Source organism: Urocitellus parryii, chromosome 5, assembly GCF_045843805.1.
Source record: "Urocitellus parryii isolate mUroPar1 chromosome 5, mUroPar1.hap1, whole genome shotgun sequence".
NCBI classification, from domain to species: domain Eukaryota; kingdom Metazoa; phylum Chordata; class Mammalia; order Rodentia; family Sciuridae; genus Urocitellus; species Urocitellus parryii.
The window spans coordinates 196,778,694-196,798,367 of NC_135535.1; the positions used below are offsets into that span (position 1 = coordinate 196,778,694).

General features: G+C 37.3%; 1 protein-coding gene across 1 annotated transcript in view; it reads left to right on the forward strand.

Annotated features, from left to right (window-relative positions):
- The first annotated feature begins 513 nt into the window (after positions 1-513).
- Positions 514-19,674, forward strand: part of Trub1 (TruB pseudouridine synthase family member 1) — a 31,630-nt gene continuing 12,469 nt past the window's right edge. Inside the window, exons 1-4 of the mRNA XM_026389177.2 lie at positions 514-818; positions 4,369-4,467; positions 6,920-6,975; positions 14,960-15,041. Coding sequence (XP_026244962.1) covers positions 530-818; positions 4,369-4,467; positions 6,920-6,975; positions 14,960-15,041 — 526 coding nt within the window. The 5' untranslated portion in view covers positions 514-529. The remainder of the gene's footprint in view (positions 819-4,368; positions 4,468-6,919; positions 6,976-14,959; positions 15,042-19,674) is intronic.

Consider the following 19,674-nt stretch of genomic DNA (forward strand, 5'->3'; position numbering starts at 1 on the left):
CACCTACTAGGCATGAGGCAATAGAGATACAGCCAGGCACAGGTTCCTGGCTCTAACTGGGCTTACAATAGGTGTATTTTAATTCGAAACCTTGATTGCAAATCGGACGAAACAGTGAGCCTAGGCGGCCGTGGACCCTGACAAGCCGCATCAAAGGTCATCAGGTTTTCTATTCTTTGATGTGGGATGCTTTTAGTTCAGGCGAGGGTGTGCAGGTGGGATACGGAGAGGTTCCTCCATCTAAAACATAGATTTGGTATTTGGGTTTTGGTAGTTTAGGATTGCAACTGAAAATAACCTCTTCGGCACGCAACTAACCCCTGGTAAGAAGCAGAAAGGATTCTAGAAGAAAAACGAACCCAGGGGCGCCTCAGCGAACCCTTGGCGGGTGCAGGGAGCCGTGAACTACAACTCCCACAGGCCCTTGCGGCCCCGCGCGTTCGCCCGGCTGGGGAAAGACGGCTGTCGAGCGCAATCTTGTTGCGTCATCAATATGCGCCTCCCGGTAACAGGACTGGGCCGTCAAAGTATGGCAGCTGCAGAGGCGGCCGTGGTGTCGTCTTCGTCTTTAGAAACAGACCCAGCCCCTGAAACTGCAGAAAGTGCCGAAACAGCCGCAACAACGGCGGCGACCACGGCAGCAACGGCTGCAGCCGTGGCGGTTGCAGCCGCAGCTAGGACCGGATGCGAAGCCAGGGTCGTCAAGGCCGCCTTGGCTACTAAGCTGCTGTCCCTTAGCGGCGTGTTCGCCGTGCACAAGCCCAAAGGGCCCACTTCAGCCGAGCTGCTGAATCGGTTGAAGGAGAAGCTGCTAGCAGGTACTACAGCCCGGGAGGGGACTAGGTTGGGCTTTTTGCAATACGCATTGCTGGAGAAAGAAGAGGAAGGGAAAGGGAGAACGACCCCCAGATTAGCCCTGGACAGAAATCAGGCATTTCGGGCTTGGGCTTGCCCTCGCGTGAATTAATTAATTAATTAATGTACCGGGGACTGAATTCAGGGCCACTTAACCCCGGAGCCACATCCCCAGCCCCTTTTTTTTTTTTTTTTGTATTTTATTTAGAGACAGGATCTGAGTTGCTTAGGGCCTCGCTGAATTGCTGAGGCTGGCTTTGAACTCGGGAGCCTTCTGCCTCAGCCTCCGGATTCGCTGGGATTACAGGCGTGCGCCATCGCGCCGGCCTGCATAAATTTTTGAAAACCCAGTTGCCATCATGATGGGGAGTGGGAGATTAAAACACGCACATACACACACACACACTCATACACAATAAATTTCTACCCTACAGTGAGCACACCAATTTTCTGCAACCTGATGCCTCAGGAGGGTTTTGTTCTGTTCATGTGGATGAACCTCTTCAGAGGAAGCTCTGGCTCTGTACCCGCAAAGTTGCATTCTTCAAAATATATTATAGCAGATATACTTAAGCAAGACTTACTACAGTCTTTTTCACATTTTAGTGGGCGTAAGAATTATTGAGAGTCTTGAACAACAGCAGATTCCTAACCCTTGCCCTCCAGAACCTTGTGCTTCTGAGGGTCACATACGCTGGGAAAATATTAGAAGAGCCTGAAGGATCACAGAGTTCATCAGCCCGCTAGATCATTACAGATAGTAGTATCACGGAACTTTAATTTTTGCTTTTGTATTTTTTGGTACCAGATTGAACCTAGGGGACATTTAACCACTGAGCTACATTTCCAGCCCATTTCTAAAATTCATATTGAGACAGGGTCTTGCTACATTGCTGGGGCTGGCTTTCACCTTGTAATCCTCCTCCAGCCTCCTGAACCCCTGGGATCACAGGCATGTGCCACTGTGCCCAACAGAACTTTAGTTATATTGGACCCCACACTAAGCTAGATCTGTCTTGTTTTAAAGAGGCAAGAAGATGAAACATACTATCTCTTCCAGTAACTGAGCTCACAGTCTAATAACCTCTTCAGGCTCTAGTGGTAAAACTATTAAGGTTATTTGAGGCTTTCCAGGGTTTGGTCCTAGCCTGTCTTGCCATTAAACCAGAATGGGAACTTTCTTAATTGTTTAGTGTTCCCTGACAAACTACATTTAAAAAAAAATGCAAAACCAAATTATTCTGATAGGAAATTAATTATAACTGGCACAATACAGATTTAAATGTTTGTTGGCTAACAGGTACACTTAACAGAGTTGAATTCCAGTGTTATACCTACTCATTGTTTTGTTATACTTTTGTTGCCTATTACAAAGGGTCATATAGGGATGTTGAAGCAAGGAATTGCATCAAGGGTAAGCATAGTATTATCATTAAAGTTTTTTTTTTCCTCCTTCATAGAGTTCCTGCCTTCATTTGGCCTGATTTGTTAGCAGAACTATGGCTTTTTTGATCCTTAAGGTAATGGTTACCATTCTTTTGTTCCAAAAAGTTTCTGACAGGATCAAAGCCATACTCTGGCCTTATGGTTAGTCCACCTCCAAGAACTGAATGTTCTTCTTGAAACTTAGTTAAAATTGATTGCTTCAATGCTATGGCTAGGTTGTTTTCTGGAAACCACTCATTCAGATATTGATATTCTCAGTGCCATCCATCTCTACAGTGTTTGTGATTGAGCTATTTTTTATTTATGTTAACTAAACTGGGGTTTCCCAAGTGCCATTCTGACTAGTTGACAGAATTACCTGGGAAGGTTCCTTATGATACTCACATTCTGATAATGGCCTTGTTTGACAAGCACCAATTAAAACCGCAGTTAATGGTCATGGCCTCTAATAAACATCATTTGTCTTTTTTTTAATATTTATTTTTTTTTAGTTTTTGGTGGACACAACATCTTTATTTTATTTTTTTATGTGGTGCTGAGGATGGAACCCAGTGCCCTGCACGTGCCAGGCGAGCGCGTTAGTGCTGAGCGCGTTAGTGCTTGAGCCACATCCTCAGCCCCATGTCTTTTTTTAATATTGATTCCCACCACACTATAATCCCCACTGTTCTCCGTCTGAATCCTTCAAGGCCTGAAACATCAGAATTTTATAGCTAGAAAAAACCTTAACAAATGTTCACCCATGAGTGTTTGTTTCAGTAAATTGAGCCAAATTTCAATGTGGTGGAAATAGTATGTCTGTAAATTAGAAAGAGGTAAATTTGGCTACAGATGATACAGTAAGTTTATAGAGCATTCACACAAGAAGTATCAAGCTGAAAATACCCCCCAAAGATTTCAGTAAATTCATGGATGAAAGATCCATGATAGATTGCAAGTGAAAAGTGAGGCATTTGAAGGCTAGGCCAAACCTTAGGAATTTATGTCAAAGCAGACAGCCATGTTCTTCCAAGCATGGTGATGTCGTAATTAGAGAGTGACACTGGGGCTGTGTTCCTGATAACGTGGTTCTGACTCAGTAGGGTGGTAATTATGCAGTGAGGCTGAGCAACCCAGCACATCATATTAGCTGTTTTACCTGGCTTCTCCATTTCTACTACTGCTTTGATTTCCCCTCATCTTTTCTCTCTTCCTTTCTTTGCCTTTTGCTGTTTTCTGTCTCCTGGGTTTGAAAGGTTGAGGGGATGGGATGTAGATCATTATAGCTGTCTTGTTCTCTCCTTTCTCATTTAATCAGTAGCCAGTATTCTCTCAGTATATTGTTAAGTATCAACAGCAGCAGCATAACTTTTAAGTGCTTCGTACTTTCCAAAGCATTGTCAGGTAACATTATTTAATTTTATCTTTATGACAAGCATGTGAGAGATAAATCAGGGTTTTTTTTTTTAAAAAAATTAAGTGCTTTAGAGGTCAAGAGACAACTGAACTGTTACCTGTTTCCCACATAACCTTTAGTTGAGATTTTTTTCTTTAAGGAACTGAGTTTTAATTAGAAGATGGGAAACAAACAAAAGTAGTTTGTGATCTCAGTGTCTGTGGCAGTATCCCTGAATGAGATGTACTCACAATGTTAGGTGGCTAGTCTACCAGTGAAGAACACCAGGTAATGGAAGAGAGTTAGAAATGCAAATTGAGGACTTTTAAAACTAGTTGTCTATATCAAAGTTAACTTCTTTTCATCATTCTCTCACAGATCACATTACCAGGAATTTACTAGATTTTTTATGGCTTGTCTTTGATATTTACCCATTTTTTTAAAGTATTGATTTCATTTTCTTGAATTCTAGTTTCTAGACAACTAATTTTGGAACAATATTTTTTTCTGTAATTTAGGGAAGTGTGTACATTTAAAAACTATTCTTTGCTAGTAATGTTATAGTCTTAATATGTTAAGTTTGTATAATGTGTTATTTGTTTTGAATATCATCCTATCTTCCCCCAAGTTTATAGAAACTCTACTTCACTCATCTTGGTAATTACTTTCGTTCATCTCAATTACTCTCATAGAAGCTGGAATGCCCTCTCCAGAATGGACCAAGAGGAAAAAGCAGACTTTGAAAATTGGACACGGAGGGACTCTAGACAGCGCAGCTCGAGGCGTTTTGGGTAAGAAATGAGAAAGCTAAATGGAACTGCCTCTAATATCAAAAAGATTGGTTGAATGCAGACTAATTGGTTAAAGCCATGCCAGTATTAGCCTAATTTGGAATGCTTTACTTTACTGGATTAGAGTGCTATTTTCTAAAGAAACCCTGACAAAGTATAGAAAGTTATACTTTCATGTGTGGATTAAGGCTTTGAGAAAAGGTTTGTATCTGTACAGAAAACAGTTACCATCACAGGCCTGGAATTGCTATCTTTAGAAAGTTCTGCTTATAAGGTTTGTCTTGGGCTGGCATCTGCAAACCTAAGTTTTAGGAGTGTTCCCACCCTTCCCTGTAGGATAAGGGCAGTTTGCTGTGCCAAGCTTTTTGCATGAAAATCTACTTTTCTTCCAAGAATCTGGAATTTTGTCCCAGCACATAAGCAGAGGATGCCTGGGTGACCATTCCTAAACCTCCAATAAAAACTTTGGGCACTGAGTTGCTGTTAAGCTTCTCTGAGAGAAACATTGCACATATATTACTGTCTTTTCACTGTTGGAAAAAGGAGCAAGCTCAAGTGTCCCCCTCATAGGAGGGAGGAAGTAAGGGAGCCTGCATATGGATTTCACCAGTGTCTTTGTCCCTTGTGATGCAATGGGATGCTATTACATGAATTGTTTGGAATGCTTGAATGAAGCATTCTCTGGTTTTAGGCATTTAGAGTGCTTTTTGCCTGTGACCTCCTGCCTCAGTTATTCTGTGGTCATTTTAATGCTTAATGGTATATTCACATATTGCCTTATTCACTTATTAATTCAGGCAATAATTCTTGAGCACTGTGATTTTCCTCTTCTGTATGATGTTTTACCCCTGAGATTATAGACTCTTTCAAAGTCAGGAAATGTGTCTCAGTTTTCTTTTTTTGTTCCTTTAGAAATATTCCTCTTGGAAATGTGCACATAGTAGCTGTTCAAAGAGTATTGATTAGGGACTCATTTTAATGGAATCAAATTGCATTGCATCTTTGTTGTTATTATTGTACAAAGTTTTTGCCTCAGTGGGAGAAGTGTCAACACATCCTGTCATTTGAAGGATATTGTGTTCTTCAGAGTTTATTAAAGGAGGGCAGTTTTTGGTTTTAGTTCTAGAACTAATGTGACTCTATTTAGAGACCAAGGATCAATAGAAATGAGTGCCACAGAAGTGTAGAAGTGACTTTATGAATGAGTTGGGTCTTTACCTGGGTTTAGAAGGTTAGATTTGAATACTAAGGGGTTGGTACTGTAAAAATTGGAATGTTATTAAGTTGTTGGGGGTTTTGAAGTATGCAAAATGGGTTTTGAGAAATAGTTATAAAATAGTATGAATTGGAAAAGGAAGGGACAGATTATGGAACAGTCATGTTTGCAGTGAGTTGGGCCTGTGGCGGTGGGAAGCAAGCATGGATCAGTAAGATTCAGGGGAATGAAAAGGTGAGGCCAGTCTGGTTTGAATTTTAACTCCATCAGTGTTAGTTGTGAGATGCTGGGCAAAGCTCTTAGTCTCTCTGTGCCTCAGTTTCCTCATCTATAAAACAGGGGGTAATTATAACTTTTTAGGGTCGTTTTAAGGATTAAATGAGACAATGAATGAAACCCAGAGTGGAATTTGATATATGATGAACTCATTGAATGATATCTGCTACAAATAGTGATGACAGTTTTTTTAGTTTGTTAATCATCTCTGCAGTTTCTTCTGAGTTCTGAATTGTGTGGTTATACTGTGTACTTACACACACTTGTGTCCATTGATGATAAATAACCAAGTCTATCAAATTTTGCCTGCTATTAAGTGAAGAAATTATTAAAGCCTCTCAATCTCACCTGATGAAATGTGTGGTTATAAGTATGTGTTTGAAACTGAAGAGAAAGGTAGGCCATTGTACTTTAGAGTTGGTCTATGTTAAAATACTCTCTCTAGGCCCTCATTTTAGCCTGTAGTTTTCTTTGTGTTAGGTTGATTTGTTTTGTTTCTCTTTTCTGGATTGTATCCTGCCGGGCACTAATCATCTTTAAATGGTTCATTAGCTAGGATGATGGCTTTTGCTTTGTTTAGTAATGAACTCTGACAAGATCTCATCACACCACTTGAACATGGTTAATTGCCACATGTATTTTTCATTGGTGCCCATATAAAATTCCAGTGAGTCCTTTGAGATTGTTCTAAAACTTCATCATCTAATTGGCTAGGTTGAGGTTTCTGTAGTTTTTAATACTTTGAGAATGGAGAAAAAAGGGTCTCTCTCCCATTTTCTCTTCAGAGTTCCTTAATTTTATGAGAAGTTCAACTGATCTGAGTAATAGGAACTTTCAAATTATGTTAGCTGTATCTCTTTCCAACTTCACATTATATAGGTCAGAGACCAAATATGTAGGTATTCTAAAAACCTAATTTTCAAAATAGAGTGTCATAGTATTTCTTTCTTTGATTTGTAGTGGTTGGAATTGGAAGGGGAACAAAAATGTTGACCAGTATGTTATCAGGATCCAAGGTAAGAATACTGGAATATTTTTCTTTTATCTTTAATGTTTTTCTTACTGAACTATACTTTGAATATTTTCAATTAAAGAATAAACAAACTTTAAATTATATGAAAAGTTTCACTCTTATTAATCAAAATGTCACAAACATTCATGAATTGAAAAACAAATTAGACTTAAAAAACAAAAATATCTGCATATAATTTTTAAAAATTTTATGCAGCTTTTTTAAAAAAATTAATCTTTAGATGAAAGCAAACTTATAGGTTATGATTTCTGTTGGAAGATTTTTTTTAACCTTGGAATTTTTATAAAACTAGCATTTTATAAACCATGTACTTTTTAACAAATCATACTTTGTTCAGTGGTTATAAATGTTTATTAAAGAAAAGAATATGGCCTTGAGATGACAAATTATATTGTTCATCTGTGAAAGTAGCTTTGGTCAGGCATGGTGATGCATGCCTGTAATCCCAGCCAGTCAGGAGGCTGTGGCAGGAGGATTGAGAGCTCAAAGCCAGCTTCAGCAACTTGGTGAGACTCTGTCTCTAAATAAAATATGGAAAGGGCTGGGTATGTGGCTCAGTAGTTAAGCGCCCCAGGTTTAATTCCCCAGTACCCACCCACCCACCCCCCAAAAGAAAGAAGGTAGCCCTGACAAGATCCAGAAGCACTTTTTTAGATCCTTGGTAGGAAAGAGAAGAGAGTTTACTCAGACAAGAGAGGCTAGAAACTTGTGGACTGCATTGGGCATTGAGTGTGGCAGAAGGAACATTGAAACAAATCAGATGTCAAAGTAGTTGACCTTCCTAGGAAAGATTATTAGTGTCTCTTCCAGTTCTCAAAGGAAAGCTTATATGTGTATTTTAATTAGCAGTCAGGCCCTGGTTATGATAGCTGGGGCTGGGGGTCCAGTGAAAATGTCAGTGGAAGAAAGTTACTATGCCAGAAGGTACAGAAGGATTTCGCCAAGTTCTTAAACTAAATGTTTTAAAACCCTTGCTCTAAGTGTAATATAAATAGTTGGCAAATTGATTTTTATCTTATTGTTTCTTAAAAAATAAATGTGGTCAAAGACTGCTTGAGTAAATTTCCAGTTCATTGCAGACTGATGGATGACTTTTGTAAAGTGTAATTAAAACCTTATAGCAATGTCAAATTGCTAAATAAGTTTCTAAACATCCTTATTTTCTGAATCTATCTTATTAACGGGTACTGGCTCGTGGACCACACTTCAGAGTGGTGGTGGTCTGTTTAAGCTTTTCTTAAAATTAAATTCCTGGAAAAATCAATGGGCTTAAAAATATGCCTTCAAGTTGAAGGGTTCTTAATGCCTTAGATGAGTGAAAAATTTTAATGTGGCTTGCTCTATAATCTTGAAACTAATGTTGTTGAAAAATCACAATACAGAAATTGTGTTAGAATGGAAGCATTTGACTGTTTTCCACTAACTTTATACATTGTGCTTACCTATTAATGCACAGAGTTGAGAGTCTATTTCTGATACAGGTTTTTGCCAGTTGCTTAATATTTGTTTCTTATCTTCAAAATATAAATAATGGTAATTTAATAGGGGAATATGATTTTTATTTTCTTTTTTCACATTACTTGTTTTTTCTAAAATCCTTACAAGTCACTTTTATGTGTGTGTGTGTGTGTGTGTGTGTGTGTGTGTGTATAATTATATATATAAATATAATTTATTTATTTACATTAAAGACTTTGGGTTTTTATCCCTAAGACAAAATCTGTTGGGTTCATTGAAATATTTTATTCACCCCTTCCCCCCAAACCACAAATATATACAAAAAAATATATGTTATTGAAAGATTTTACTTATAAATTCCAGGCATATTTTCAGAAATGTGATGACTGAAAATGTAAGTACATCATTGACTCTCATTTGAGTTTTACTTACAAATCATTTTGCTGCCCATCTAGGAAAGCTGAATGTCATGTGATGACATCAGGGATCCTTACAAGACTATAACTTATATAGAATATCCCAGTTGTATCTCGTTACAGAAACCTAGTTCTTAGGTGTTTCACATTTCAAAAATAGGCATCATTATTGTCAGATCAGATGGGGCAGGCAATGGCCAAAGTAGGCAGATTTAAAAGGGCCGCTGAACAGGCTTTATTGATCAGACCCACAGAGGGGACAGGGGAAGGGTCTGAGGAGAAACCGCATGGAAGCTCGACAGACTGGACTTTTATGGGGCTTACAGCAGGAAGGGAAGGGCTTGGGACAGGAAAAGGTGTTCTTAGAGTCCCTTGCCCCCTTGGAGTTGGTCAGGGGAGTTGGCTGAACTCCAGGATTGGCCAGGGGGTCCTGCTGATTGACAAGCGTTAGTCAGGAGATCTGGCTGATTGACAGGCATTTCCGCTGGCATCTTATTGATGTTCTTTTCCAGCGTGGGCTGCTTTGTTCTAAGTCGCCGCCACCGACCTAACAATTATCTTGATAGCCGTTTCTCATTTTAATTTTGTTATGTATTTGTTGCAAGAACTAAATAATTGAAATTTTACCTTTAAGTATGTTGAAAATTACATTTTTGTCAGAAATAGTAAAACTATTAATGAATATTTTTCTGATTATTGTTTTTAGTACTAGAGAGAGATCATCTCATCCAATGACTTTAGAATTTTTTTTGGACTGGGGATGTGGCTCAAGCGGTAGCACGCTTGCCTGGCATGCATGCGGCCCAGGTTCAATCCTTAGCACCACATACAAACAAAGATGTTGTGTCCACTGAAAACTGAAAAATAAATATTGAAATTTAAAAAAAAAAAGAATTTTTTTTGACCGAGATTCATAGCAAAAAAATTATTTTACATCATGACCCTATGTACACATACAAGTATAAAAAGCAAAAATTTCATTGAACAACTTTAAACCTAGGTATGATGTACTTTTGATATATATATATATATATATATATATATTTTTTTTTTTTCCCATTAAAAAAAACACTGGTGGCTGTAGCCTTCTGACTTAGTCCTGACTTGGTGTTCAATCTAATGCTTACTCCTTCTCCACTTCTTATTTTTACAGGTGTTTATTTCACAGTGTTACTGGAAAAATTGCACTTGTAGTATATGCAGGGTAGAGTTACTTTCAGAATTACTCTAGGAGTAGAAATATTTTCTCTAGGATGATAGATACTCAGTATTTTTGATACAGACATAACTTTCCTTTCCCTCACCAACAAGTTCTAATTGGAGACCTTGCTAATTACACCTAGGCTAATAATTTTTCTGCAGAATCAAGAAGCATCCTTAGAATTCTTTTTAACATAGTGACACTTCCTAGAACCACAATCAATTAATATGGAGTGCTGGGTTTTTCAATAAAATCTCCAGGTCACCAGATTATTTTGCTTCCATCTCTAAAGAACAGTGACTATCAAGGTTTAAAAGTTAAGAAAAGAGCCCTTTCCCCGTGTTCCTCATTATCTTGTCCTCCTGTCTTATAATAACCCGTGTTCTAACAATGGTCATGTTTCTTGAGTGTTTTATATATTTTTTCCCACTACATTTTTGGGGGTTACATGTATAATTTTGTAAAAAAGCATCTAAATTTTCTTTTTAGTGCCTTCTTTGCACTATAACAATAATGTTATTACTGTTTCTGAGTATTTTACTTCAGGATTCACCAAATCCTTTCTCTCTTGAATTCCAGGCCTGTTAGATTTTTCTAGTTACATGTCAGACACCTAAAATAATTTTTCACAAGCAAGTTCTGCTGTATTTCTTGAATATAGCTAATTTTACTTTTTTATTCCTATCAGTGATTTCTGGTGCTGTTGACAAAATATGATATGCATCAGAAGGAGAAAGAATGCTATTTCTTCAAGGGAGAGTTTCTGGGCCTAATCTCAGAAAGAAATTTCTTACAATCAGGGTATCAAATGACAGATTATTGGCCTCAAAAATAGTTTATAACGGATGTAGAAGTAGATCTACATAAAATATAATTCAGGCAAAGCAACTCTGAGAAATGAGACCAATATGTTCTTCTGACCTCACCTGGTCTAAGTAGAGTATGTAGATTAAAGGAAGGTGTTAGTCCCTCTACTGTTATTCCTAAATTATACCTTCTGTAAGCTGGTTATTTGCAGAAGCTGGATAACAGATGGTATGCTTTGGAGTAACCATCTTTGATGAGGTTTTGGATTGCTCTTTTTATTAGTTTTCTGTATTGATTGTTAAAGTTGGTTACTTTTATAGATGTTTTAGGAACTAGATCAACAGATGGAAGAGTTGATGTCCTATTATGGAAACTTGAATCTAATTAGTGTTGTAAAGGCATGAAGTTATCCCCCATCTATGTGGCAGTAAAATGTAGTAGAACCTGTAGACAAAGCCAGTGTTTCCTCAGAAAGCAGCTTTATATCACCCCCAAGAGCTGAACAAGTGTTATCATTGGAGTGCACAAAGTTTCCCACCCAACATGTGGTCAAAGGACAGAGGCTTTCCCTAAGAACACACTAGCATTTTTTAGGTTACCCAGTCATGAGAACTGAGAAGTGTGACTTAAATAATGTTTTACAAAACTTGGGCAGACCTTTAAGATACCAGTGCCTTCTCCAGAGTGTAGTCTAATTTTACCCTTTCTATATCCTTTATGAATATTCAGATATTTTATTTATATTGAAAATTTTGAAGGATTTACACTTAGGAACTGTAAACAGCAATTCCTTCTTAAGACACTCAAAGCCACATGTTTTTGGTTTGGTAGGATTATAAAAAATATCCTTCCTCATTCTAAAAATATCCATCTTTTTGTTTTATTTGTGAAACTTTGAATCACAAACTTTTGAAAATGATTGTGTACACTTTGTGAACTACAGAATATTTCCTCCTGAAAGGTGTGGGTGGTGATTTGCTCTTAGGTGTCTAGCTAACACCTGCTGTGGGGCTCAAGGAACTCAAGGACAAGGAGAATAGAGTACTGTAAGCAAAACCACGAGTCCCAAAGAGCACACAATTAAATGGAATATTCTATAGGACCTCTGTTTTATTGTAGTGGAATTATGATGTAATGAATAGTTTGAGAAGGCAAGAATCAGTATATAAAATGTACATAGCAGACAGTTGACACACATGGATGATGATGTGCCAAGCACTGTGTTATGAGTGCTCAGTAAAATAAACCGCTGGCCACAGCCCCTATCTGTTGTCACCATTGGGCTCCCTCCCCTGCAGTTTTTTCTTCCCCTGCAGTTTTTTCTTCCCCTGCAGTTGTTTTTGTTGTCTTATGTCTTAAACTGTAACCTCCTAGAGGCCTAGAGCACTATAACATCTCTAGTCTGTGTTTGTGTTTGTCACATGCACCTAGGAGAATACTTTATATGTTCATACTCCTTAAGAGCTGTGATGGGATTTTATAGGTTTGATGTAAGCCTCATTTTTATTAAGCACCTCCTCTTAGCCATGTTTTGGGAGTAGGGTGGTTTAATTGTGTGGCTTTGAAAGATGAATAAGGTTTGATCCATAGAGAAGAGAGGGGTTCTAGGCCATGGAAGTAGTTTGTGCCAAGGCACAGAATACCCAGAATCCGGAGGCCAGAATGGTCATTGGATACTGGCAAACATGTTAAGGTCCCTAGTTCAAACCTATTACATAGCAGAGTGATGGGTACAGTTGCAGCACAGTGTACAAGATTACATTGTGTTTTTTTCATGTAGCTAGATTACCCCCCCCCACACACACACGTGAGTGGGCACTTAACACTGAGACATCCCAAGCCCTTTTTATTTTTTATTTTGAGACAAGATCTCACCAAATTACCCAGGCTGGCCTCAAACTTGTGATCCTCCTGCTGCAGCGTCTTTAGTGCTAGGACTGTGCTGAGCCCACTAGATAGGTGTTTAAGGGAAAAATCAGGATACTTTGTTACTTTACTGTTTTTTATGAGAACTCACTGTAACCAGATCAGTTACTGTAACCAGATCAGTTACTGTAACCATTGTTACTATGAATCATTCTATACCTTTCTCCCCTTCTCTCCCATTTCCACCTCCCAGTCATAATAATAGTGGAAATAGTATTGTTATCTGTTGCTTACCAGGGCTGGTCCTATTGTTCTAAAGTCTTCTTATGAAGTACTCACTGATATTTCCCCCATTTAAGATAAACAACTGATGCTGGAGCCCTTAAGACTACCTTGACCACTTGCCTTCACTGCCTGCAGGGGAGGCAGAGTTCAGACCCAGCCAGGGTGGGCCTGAGCCTGTGCTCTCACCCTTCACCCTGTGGTTGCTCACTCAAGGTGGAGTGTTCCAAATATAGAAGCAAGAACTGGGCATCAGGTGATGAGACTGAGTGTTTACTTACAGGAAACTAATTTTTGTTAATCCTAAAGAAATCTTTTTAAAAATTTAAAAATTTTAATTTTAAAAATATTTAAATTTTTAATTTAAATGCATTGGAACAATTCCCTTCTTCATTTTTTAGATATTCAAGCTATGTAAAATGAAGGTGATGTTCTCAAGGATCTTAGGCTGCTGTATATAATGTCTGTGTATTTATGGGATTTTAAATTTTTAATTTTTTCATTATTGTCTTGGGTCCCTTCATTAGCAGAATAGATTTGCCATTCATAAACCTACATTTTAGCAAAATACTTTTGAGTTTTCTCTTTTAAAAACATACATAATAGCCAGCCATGGTGGCACAAGCCTATAATCCCAGTGGTTTGGAGGCTGAGGCAGGAGAATCGTGAGTTCAAAGCTAGCCTCAGCAGTGGTGAGGTGCTTAGCAACTCAGTGAGACCCTGTCTCTAAATAAAATACAAAATAGGGCTGGGGATGTGGCTCAGTGTTTGAGTGCCCCTGAATTCAATCCCAATAGCAAAAAAAATTTAAATATATATATATATTATATATAAAATAAAAAATACATAACAACAGATTATTTTCAGTCAGAAATAATAGTTCTTGCACTCTTCTCACTGCTTTATGGGTTGCTTCAAATAAGTAGTAACAAGAATGTGTACTACAGGGGTGCCCTAAGATGAGAAGAAGACAATACTTAGTTGACTAAGACAGATCTTATTCTTTTGTGGATATTGATCAGTTCTTGGAAGTGACCTTTCCTTTCAGAGAGCTTTAGTGTCAGTTCCTTTTATTGAGAAAACACATGTAATAGGTAAGTGCACTACCCCTGCTATTCTAGTTTTTCTTATTTTCTACATAATTAGCTTTTGTTTAAATGCATGATCTAGTTACTAAACTTGATATTAGTATTTTATATAAGAAGTAATGAGTTGGCTTATTTAAAATGAATTTTAATTATATGTGTGGTAAAATTATTATTGATTCTTGTGATGGCCATGTTGTGTTTAATTGTACCATTCTCTCTACTCATGGGCAAACAGCTGCCCCTGGTATCTGTGGAGGATTGGTTTCAGGACTTCCACAGATAACAAAATCCATGAATACTCAAGTACCTTGTATAAAATGGCATAGTGTTTGCATATAACTTAAATATATCCTCTCATACTTTAAATTATATCTAGATTACTTATAATACCTATTACAATGTAAATGATATATAAATATTTTGTTAAACTGTATTGTGTAGAGAATAATGACAATCTGTGGTTGGTTGAATTTGCAGATGCAGAACTCATAGATACAGAGGGCCAAATATATTTGAAATGCTTTTAAAAAAAAAAAAAAAACTGCCAGTATAAAAATGGTTTTAGAAATTTGTTTGCAATACTAGTATGTTTATAAGCCATAATTAACATTAAAATGGGTTTTTCTTTCTCATGTTGACCAGTATGGAAAGTTTGTGAATGTTCTTCAGTTTACACAAATGCTTCCCACTATCAGAAACAAAGAAACCAAAAAAAACAATTTCAGTGTGTTGTTTTGCCTTCATTCTCTATCTGGTTGGTATTATTAATAAAATTCTGAATAAACTTCAAGGCATGCAGGATAGTTTTTCGCAACCTCATGCCCCACTTTTCTGTTTTTCTTCCTCTAGAGGTACATTGCCATTGGAGAGCTGGGGAAAGCCACTGACACACTCGATTCTACAGGGAAAGTGACAGAAGAGAAACCCTATGGTATGAAGCTCATCTGTATAAAAGTGTCCTCCTTTTTCACATTTAGAGAATGTTTCTGTGAACACAGAATTTAAAACTAAGTGTCTTACTTGATATTTCCAGTGGTTTTATTTTATTTATTGATTTTTGTGGTACTGGGGATTGAATCCAGGGCCTCAGATGTGCTAGGAAGTGCTCTGCCACTGAGTGACATCCCCAGCCCTGTTTTTTGTTTGTTTGTTTGTTTTTTTGAGGCAGGGTCACACAAGGTTGCCAAGGCTAGCCTCACACTTGTGATCCTCCTGCCTAAGCTTCCCCCAAGTAGGTGGAATTACAGGCATGTGCCACCATACCTGGCTTCTGGTGATTTTAGTTCTCAGTACATTTCTTGAAGTTAAAAAGATTGGAACTTTTGTTTTTAATCACATTTTTACTTGTTTGGTAAGAATTTATGAACAAAGACTTTGTATTCTTTCTTTTTTCCTATAATGAATTTGTGTAATGTTCAGAATTATTCTTTCAAAAAACTTCCTTGCCAAAAACATTTATAGATAGGATTTAGAGTATTTTTCCTTAGTAAATGAGAAACAAAGCAGAGATACTGTCTTGCTAGATTTTAACTTGTGTCTTTCCTTTTTAAATTTTTAAGAAATAATTATTTCTTAGCTATTAATATAAATGTGCTGGATTTAGGCCTTTAAAACTTATTATCTTATACTTTGGGAGTAAAAAGAATGACAAAGGGAAAGCTCATTCTCTGAAGTGAAGCTGGAACTAACTCACTGGGGCTCACCTTAATTTTTCTGCCATTTCCTCTTTCACTACTTTAAGAAAGGATAGATAAATGAATTGGTCTCCTAGCAACTCTCACCATGCTGAGCTATTTATAATGCAGCAGTTGTGGATTTGTCAGTCAGTTCACCTGAATTATTGTGTCACCAGCTGTGAATTATTTGTAGGCATTCTGGGTTTTCCCCCCATATTGAACGTTGTTTCTCCTTAATCCAGCTGTAGGCAGTCTGGCCTCTGGCTTCCCTAAGTTTTTGTGTTGATTGTCCCTATTATGTATTACAAGTTGTCCTAGTAGCAAGACCAACCTTTTTCTTGTCAATAATGTCTTCACTTATCCTGTTAATTAATTAATTATTTTTTGGCTTCCAATTTCCTTTTATTTTAAACTTATTTGTTCTAATCAATTATACATGAAAGCAGAATGCTCTTCGTTATACACAAATGGAACACAGTTTTTCACTTCTCTGGTTGTACACCCAATTTCCTTTATTTATTTATTTATTTATTTATTAAGTACACAACAGTGGAATACATTGCAATCCTTATTACACATATAGAGCACAATTTTTCATATCTCTGTATATAAAGTATGTTCATACTAACTTTTGCCATTATACATGTACTCTTTTTATTTTGCACTACAATTCTTTTTTTTTAAGAGAGAGAGAGAATTTTTTAATATTTATTTTTCAGTTTTCAGTGGACACAACATTTTTATTTTATTTTTATGTGGTGCTGAGAATCGAACCCAGTGCCCCGCGCATGCCAGGCAAGCGTGTTACCGCTTGAGCCACATCCCCAGCCCTACAATTTTTAACACACATATATACCACAATTTTTTATATCTCTGTTTGTATATAAGGTATGTTGGTCCCAAATTCAAATCTTCATACATCTATTTTGTATAATTTATATAGAGCTTCGTATCTTGCTCAATTAATCAAAAGAATAAGGTAAAGAAAAATAATTCATTTATTTCTAAATCTTTTTAAAATTACATGTTGAATGATCCTTGAAATTATTATTAGTATTAGCAAATAATAAGTAGATTTAACTGAAATTCAACTCTAACTTTCAACTAGAAGACTTAAGATTAAAGAGGCTAGGGCAATAAGAGGACAGAAAGATTTTCAGAGTATATTAACATACACTGACAGCATGTATATAATTAAGTTTCCCAGTGTCTCTCTTTTTTCCAAGTCTAAATAAGGAGAGTGATTGATATTCACACTAATGTCCTGGGATCATAGAACTAAGAATGGGAGGCAGCTCAGTGAAGCATAGAGCTGTAGACTATGCAAATCTGAGTTTGATTTCTAGCTCGGACCCTTTTCTAGCTGTGTAACTTTGAAAATTTCTTAGTCTCTCTCTGTTTCATTTTCCTCATGTCCAAAGTGATGATAGTGAGACCAGCCTCATAGTCCTATGAGGACTGATTGGAAGAGAATGGATATGGGGGTCTCATAAACAAATCACGAGGCTCTTATAGTAGTTCTGGGAAAGATGGTAGTAATTTGGACTAGGGTGATGGCAGTGAGAGACATGGAAATTTTCAAATTAGAAAAGTGGTCAGTAAGTAAAATTGGTGGGACTTGCTGATTGTTGATTGGATGGGGATAGTAAGAAAGTTGTCAACCACGACCTAGGGTTTGGGGGTTTTAAAACTGGTTACATGATGCTGCCACTCAATGAATAGGGAACATTACTAGACAAGACTGACAAAAATACTTAAAAATCTACCCTTTCTTCCTAGCCTTTAGCATCTAGGAATTGAAAGAACTCTGCCCTACATTGCATAATTTGTAACTTTATTTACTTGCCTTAAAGAAAGCTCAGTTTGCTAAAATAGTCTCATTATAATGGTGTAATAAATCAGAGAGAACCAAGAATGATGGGTCATGCCTGTAATCCCAGCAACTCAGGAGGCAGAGGCAGGAGGATCACAAGTTCAAAGCCAGCAACTTAGCAGGACCCCAAGCAATGAAAAGTTTTTTGAAAGGTGGGATGGTATGCTGGGTGGCTCAGTGGTAAAGCACCCTGGGTTTAATCTCCAGTACCAAATAAATAAATAAATAAATAAAATCATAGAGAACTTATGGAACTTAATAGCTAATGGAAAATTCTGAAATCTGTTCTTGACCTTCTGAAAACAAATTCTGAAACCTATGAGCAGTATTTTATATGCCTTCATTACTATTCTGAACTAAAATTGAGAACTACTCTAACTTACCTATACGTTTTTTCAAAACAGTATAATACAGTAAATGAAATATAAAGAAAAAAATAAAAGTAGCTTTTAATAAAATGGATATAGTGATATGTATTATATGTATATTTATGTATTACTATACTAATAGTCTTCATGAAGATGTCCACACTAAAATATTGTGAATCGAGGGCTGGGGTTGTGGCTCAGTGGTACAGCGCTTGCCTACCATGCGTGAGGCACTGGGTTCTATCCTCAGCACCACATAAAAATAAATAAAATAAATGTATTGTGTCCATTTACAACTAAATAAGTATTTTAAAAAATATTGTGAATGACACAAGTACAAATGCAGACTCACATAGGTTTATCATAGTAATGACTCAGGACTGGAAAAAAGTTCTTTTGTGCTTAAATATAAAATGGAGTTAAGTTCTAGCCTCAGGTAATTATAAATGGGTTTCACCTACACAAATATCTGGCAGACATCCAGAAGTCAGGCAGTACCCAGGACAGTTCTTTATTATGTTCTATGATCTGAGCATAGCAGGACATCTAGCATTCCTGGCCTCTACCTATTAAAGGCCACTGGAGCTGCCACCCTACCAGTAATTGTAATCACCAAAAATGCATTTCTTAATTGACCTGTTCACACCAACTGGCATTTGAATGAAGTAGCTAAGGCAGTCTGCAATCAATGACAGATGAATGTTCTTACATCATTTTGTCCTAAATACACAAGCACTGTTTTTAGCTTTTGTGTCAGATAGCTGAAAGTTAGCTTAGAGGAATAAATAAATGAGTCTCTGGCTTAGTAGACTTCAAGACCATATGAACCAGGCCCTTCCTGTTGTTCTCTATCATAGCACCCTCTGATATTCCTAAATAGCATTTTTTATTGCTCACAAATATATCTTTTATGTTAATCCCTTGAGCTATGGGGCCAAAAACCCCTGTCTCTTTTGCTCCTCACTTTATTCTTGGTATATTATGTGGCATGTAGAAAAAAACACATAGTATGTGAGTTAGTAAGGCAAGCCACAGATGCATCCTTTATGAAGATGTCAGTAGATAAGTCCTAGGTAAAGCCAAATATCTTCCTACCTTCTGCTGCCTTTTCTCCCACATCCGGGTATTAATTCTGCTGTGTCCCTGAGGACACAGGGCTTCATTGTGCTCACTGGTTCTCCACTGAGCTCAGGACACTAGGGCTCTGGCCCTGAGGCTAGATGTGGGCCCAGCTACTAGGAAGCTCTATCTGCTCCTCTATTAGGGATTATCTTTTCTATCCCTCTATGACTTATTTTGAGGTAAGAAATGTGAAAGTGAAGTGATATTTCAAGCTAATCACAATGGTCTATACAGAAATTCTGGCCTAGGAAGTTACCAAAGTCTTTGCAGATGGTCTCAACTAATGTGTCTAATGGGAGCAGCTTCTCAGGTTGCCTATGCTTCTAGGGTTATGGTATAGGAAGCTGAAGAGTTGAGTTTGGTCTCAGATTGGATTAGTGTGTAGCTGGGTATCAATCTTCTCAATGGTGCCATTTGTTTACACTTAAAATTTTTTTATTATAAAGTATTACACAAGTAAAGAAAAGTGAACAGTGGATAAGTTTATAGCTTAATGAATTATCACAAAGCTAAACATTCATGCAG